The following is a 4,801-nucleotide window of genomic DNA, read 5'->3' as shown; positions in this document are numbered from 1 at the left end:
AACACAGACTGATCTTACTGAATCTCTCATTAAACCTCCTGTATAGAATAACACAACAGATCTTACTGAATCTCTCATTAAACCTCCTGTATAGAATAACACAACAGATCTTACTGGATCTCTCATTAAACCTCCTGTATAGAATAACACAACATATCTTACTGGATCTCTCATTAAACCTCCTGTATAGAATAACACAGACTGATCTTACTGAATCTCTCATTAAACCTCCTGTATAGAATAACACAGACTGTGCTGTATTCAGACTTGACCCATTTTCCAGTTTTCAAGGAGACACTGTACGGCATAGAAAGCAAGCATTAGTGGTTGGTTTGTGTGTTGTAGAACCCTGAATATTGATCTTGGGTAGCTTCATTAGCTGGAAGTTGACATGTCAGATTGATGTCTCTTTAAAAGTGGGTCCTGGGCAGGCTACCTGGGGAATGGCTCTGTTGATGCTGGATGCTTGCTATGGCCTTGGAGATGCCGGGTGCCTTTAATGGGATCCGTCAATACAGCTTCCCTTTGATAATGATTGTTTTCAGCGTCCGGGGGAGAGGAGCAGCATCTGAAGCTCCCTGTGGTTTCCTCCGGATAGGACACAACCCGAGGTCTCCTCGGTCGCTGCTACGCATTTTGAGGTTGCGTTTGTTAAGTTTGTCTAAAGTAATGACAGGCTACTCCTTTCAAAGTGTTCTCCGACGAACAATACACACGGGAACTCACGAAGAAAGATACAATTCCATATGGATATTTAACAAATCCTCTCCAATAACATGACAGCGTTAAGCAGATTGCTTAAGAGAGAGAGAAGTCGCTGGATGTCTTTGTTCAGGATTAGCGTGGTGTAATTGAAAGACTGTATTTTCTGGCCCCTCTGAAAGAACATTGATTTTTAATACACTTGATGCCAGAATCTTGTTGTTGCCTTTAACAGTGTCTTTGATTTGGCTACCTGGGGAATGCAGGACAGGAAGCACACCTTCACCTTGCAGCAGGACAGGAAGCACACCTTCACCTTGCAGCAGGACAGGAAGCACACCTTCACCTTGCAGCAGGACAGGAAGCCCACCTCCACCTTGCAGCAGGACAGGAAGCCGACCTTCACCTTGCAGCAGGACAGGAAGCACACCTTCACCTTGCAGCAGGACAGGAAGCCCACCTTCACCTTGCAGCAGGACAGGAAGCCCACCTTCACCTTGCAGCAGGACAGGAAGCCCACCTTCACCTTGCAGCAGGACAGGAAGCCGACCTTCACCTTGCAGCAGGACAGGAGGCCGACCTTCACCTTGCAGCAGGACAGGAAGCCCACCTTCACCTTGCAGCAGGACAGGAAGCACACCTTCACCTTGCAGCAGGACAGGAAGCACACCTTCACCTTGCAGCAGGACAGGAAGCACACCTTCACCTTGCAGCAGGACAGGAAGCCCACCTTCACCTTGCAGCAGGACAGGAAGCACACCTTCACCTTGCAGCAGGACAGGAAGCCCACCTTCACCTTGCAGCAGGACAGGAAGCCCACCTTCACCTTGCAGCAGGACAGGAAGCCCACCTTCACCTTGCAGCAGGACAGGAAGCACAACTTCACCTTGCAGCAGGACAGGAAGCACACCTTCACCTTGCAGCAGGACAGGAAGCACACCTTCACCTTGCAGCAGGACAGGAAGCCGACCGCAGACGACATTTCCAAAGTGCCGTCTGTAGATGAGAGAGAGAAAAAAACGAAGTGCTTGGTAGATGATGAAAAGGGATGCAAATGTAGTGTCTATTGATCAGCAGTGAGCTCCTCTCCCCCTGCCCTCCGCCCTATCAATACATTGAAAACACCATTTGGATCAGCAGTTGATTCTTTAATTAAGTTCTAGCCTAAATCTTTGTTATTGACTGGGGCCATTATCTTATGGACCTGTCTGTGCTGACTCAGTTTCCCTCTCTGTTCCAGTGACCTGGCTTAGTGGCTCCCCGTACACACACCATGCCTGTTCTGTCAAATACACACAGCAGAACAGTAGCTAGTACCAGTCATATACACACAGCAGAACAGTAGCTAGTACCAGTCACATACACACAGCAGAACAGTAGCTAGTACCAGTCACATACACACAGCAGAACAGTAGCTAGTACCAGTCACATACACACAGCAGAACAGTAGCTAGTACCAGTCATATACACACAGCAGAACAGTAGCTAGTACCAGTCACATACACACAGCAGAACAGTAGCTAGTACCAGTCACATACACACAGCAGAACAGTAGCTAGTACCAGTCACATACACACAGCAGAACAGTAGCTAGTACCAGTCACATACACACAGCAGAACAGTAGCTAGTACCAGTCACATACACACAGCAGAACAGTAGCTAGTACCAGTCACATACACACAGCAGAACAGTAGCTAGTACCAGTCACATACACACAGCAGAACAGTAGCTAGTACCAGTCATATACACACAGCAGAACAGTAGCTAGTACCAGTCACATACACACAGCAGAACAGTAGCTAGTACCAGTCATATATACACAGCAGAACAGTAGCTAGTACCAGTCATATACACACATCAGAACAGTAGCTAGTACCAGTCACATACACACTGAAGAACAGTAGCTAGTACCAGACACATACACACAGCATAACAAATCAAATCAAATCAAATGTACTTATATAGCCCTTCATACATCAGCTGATATCTCAAAGTGCTGAACAGAAACCCAACCTAAAACCCCAAACAGCAAGCAATGCAGGTGTAGAAGCACTGTGGCTAGGAAAAACTCCCTAGAAATGCCAAAACCTAGGAAGAAACCTAGAGAGGAACCAGGCTATGTGGGGTGGCCAGTCCTCTTCTGGCTGTGCCAGGTGGAGATTATAACAGAACATGGCCAAGATGTTCAAATGTTCATAAATGACCAGCATGGTCAAATAATAATAATCACAGGCAGAGCAGTTGAAACTGGAGTAGCAGCACGGCCAGGTGGACTGAGGACAGCAAGGAGTCATCATGTCAGGTAGTCCTGAGGCATGGTCCTAGGGCTCAGGTCCTCCGAGAGAGAGAGAAAGAAAGAGAGAAAGAGAGAATTAGAGATAGAGCATACTTAAATTCACACAAGACACCGGATTGGACAGGAGAAGTACTCCAGATATAACAAACTGACCCTAGCCCCCCGACACATAAACTACTGCAGCATAAATACTGGAGGCTTAGACAGGAGGGGTCAGGAGACACTGTGGCCCCATCCGATGACATCCCCCGGACAGGGCCAAACAGGAAGGACATAACCCCACCCACTTTGCCAAAGCACAGCCCCCACACCACTAGAGGGATATCTTCAACCACCAACTTACCATCCTGAGACAAGGCCGAGTATAGCCCACAAAGATCTCCGCCACGGCACAACCCAAGAACAGTAGCGAGTACAGGCCATACTAACAGCAGAACAGTAGCGAGTACAGGCCATACTAACAGCAGAACAGTAGCGAGTACAGGCCATACTAACAGCAGAACAGTAGCGAGTACAGGCCATACTAACAGCAGAACAGTAGCTAGTACAGGCCATACTAACAGCAGAACAGTAGCGAGTACAGGCCATACTAACAGCAGAACAGTAGCGAGTACAGGCCATACTAACAGCAGAACAGTAGCGAGTACAGGCCATACTAACAGCAGAACAGTAGCGAGTACAGGCCATACTAACAGCAGAACAGTAGCGAGTACAGGCCATACTAACAGCAGAACAGTAGCTAGTACAGGCCATACTAACAGCAGAACAGTAGCGAGTACAGGCCATACTAACAGCAGAACAGTAGCGAGTACAGGCCATACTAACAGCAGAACAGTAGCGAGTACAGGCCATACTAACAGCAGAACAGTAGCGAGTACAGGCCATACTAACAGCAGAACAGTAGCGAGTACAGGCCATACTAACAGCAGAACAGTAGCGAGTACAGGCCATACTAACAGCAGAACAGTAGCGAGTACAGGCCATACTAACAGCAGAACAGTAGCGAGTACAGGCCATACTAACAGCAGAACAGTAGCGAGTACAGGCCATACTAACAGCAGAACAGTAGCAGTACAGGCCATACTAACAGCAGAACAGTAGCGAGTACAGGCCATACTAACAGCAGAACAGTAGCGCAGTACAGGCCATACTAACAGCAGAACAGTAGCGAGTACAGGCCATACTAACAGCAGAACAGTAGCGAGTACAGGCCATACTAACAGCAGAACAGTAGCGAGTACAGGCCATACTAACAGCAGAACAGTAGCGAGTACAGGCCATACTAACAGCAGAACAGTAGCGAGTACAGGCCATACTAACAGCAGAACAGTAGCGAGTACAGGCCATACTAACAGCAGAACAGTAGCAGGCCAGTACAGGCCATACTAACAGCAGAACAGTAGGCCATACTAACAGCAGAACAGTAGCGAGTACAGGCCATACTAACAGCAGAACAGTAGCGAGTACAGGCCATACTAACAGCAGAACAGGCCATAGCGCAGAACAGGCCATACTAACAGCAGAACAGTAGCGAGTACAGGCCATACTAACAGCAGAACAGTAGCGAGTACAGGCCATACTAACAGCAGAACAGTAGCGAGTACAGGCCATACTAACAGCAGAACAGTAGCGAGTACAGGCCATACTAACAGCAGAACAGTAGCGAGTACAGGCCATACTAACAGCAGAACAGTAGCGAGTACAGGCCATACTAACAGCAGAACAGTAGCGAGTACAGGCCATACTAACAGCAGAACAGTAGCGAGTACAGGCCATACTAACAGCAGAACAGTAGCGAGTAC

The 4,801-nt window shown here is 47.9% G+C and overlaps 1 protein-coding gene across 1 annotated transcript; it reads right to left on the bottom strand.

Annotated features, from left to right (window-relative positions):
• Positions 1 to 895: 895 nt before the first annotated feature.
• Positions 896 to 1,684, bottom strand: LOC127921656 (keratin-associated protein 4-3-like). Its single transcript, XM_052505249.1, has one exon. It carries the CDS (start codon positions 1,682 to 1,684, stop codon positions 896 to 898), a length of 789 nt encoding a protein of 262 aa, XP_052361209.1.
• Between the last annotated feature and the right edge of the window lie 3,117 nt (positions 1,685 to 4,801).

The sequence above is a fragment of the Oncorhynchus keta genome, unplaced genomic scaffold (genome assembly GCF_023373465.1).
Source record: "Oncorhynchus keta strain PuntledgeMale-10-30-2019 unplaced genomic scaffold, Oket_V2 Un_contig_2293_pilon_pilon, whole genome shotgun sequence".
NCBI lineage: Eukaryota > Metazoa > Chordata > Actinopteri > Salmoniformes > Salmonidae > Oncorhynchus > Oncorhynchus keta.
The sequence above is the reverse complement of the archived record's forward strand: the minus strand, read 5'-3'. Positions and strand labels throughout refer to the sequence as shown.

What these genes read in the sequence shown, in the direction of transcription:
- LOC127921656 (XM_052505249.1), bottom strand. Translation starts at nt 1,684, where the DNA reads ATGTCGTCTGCGGTCGGCTTCCTGTCCTGCTGCAAGGTGAAGGTGTGC.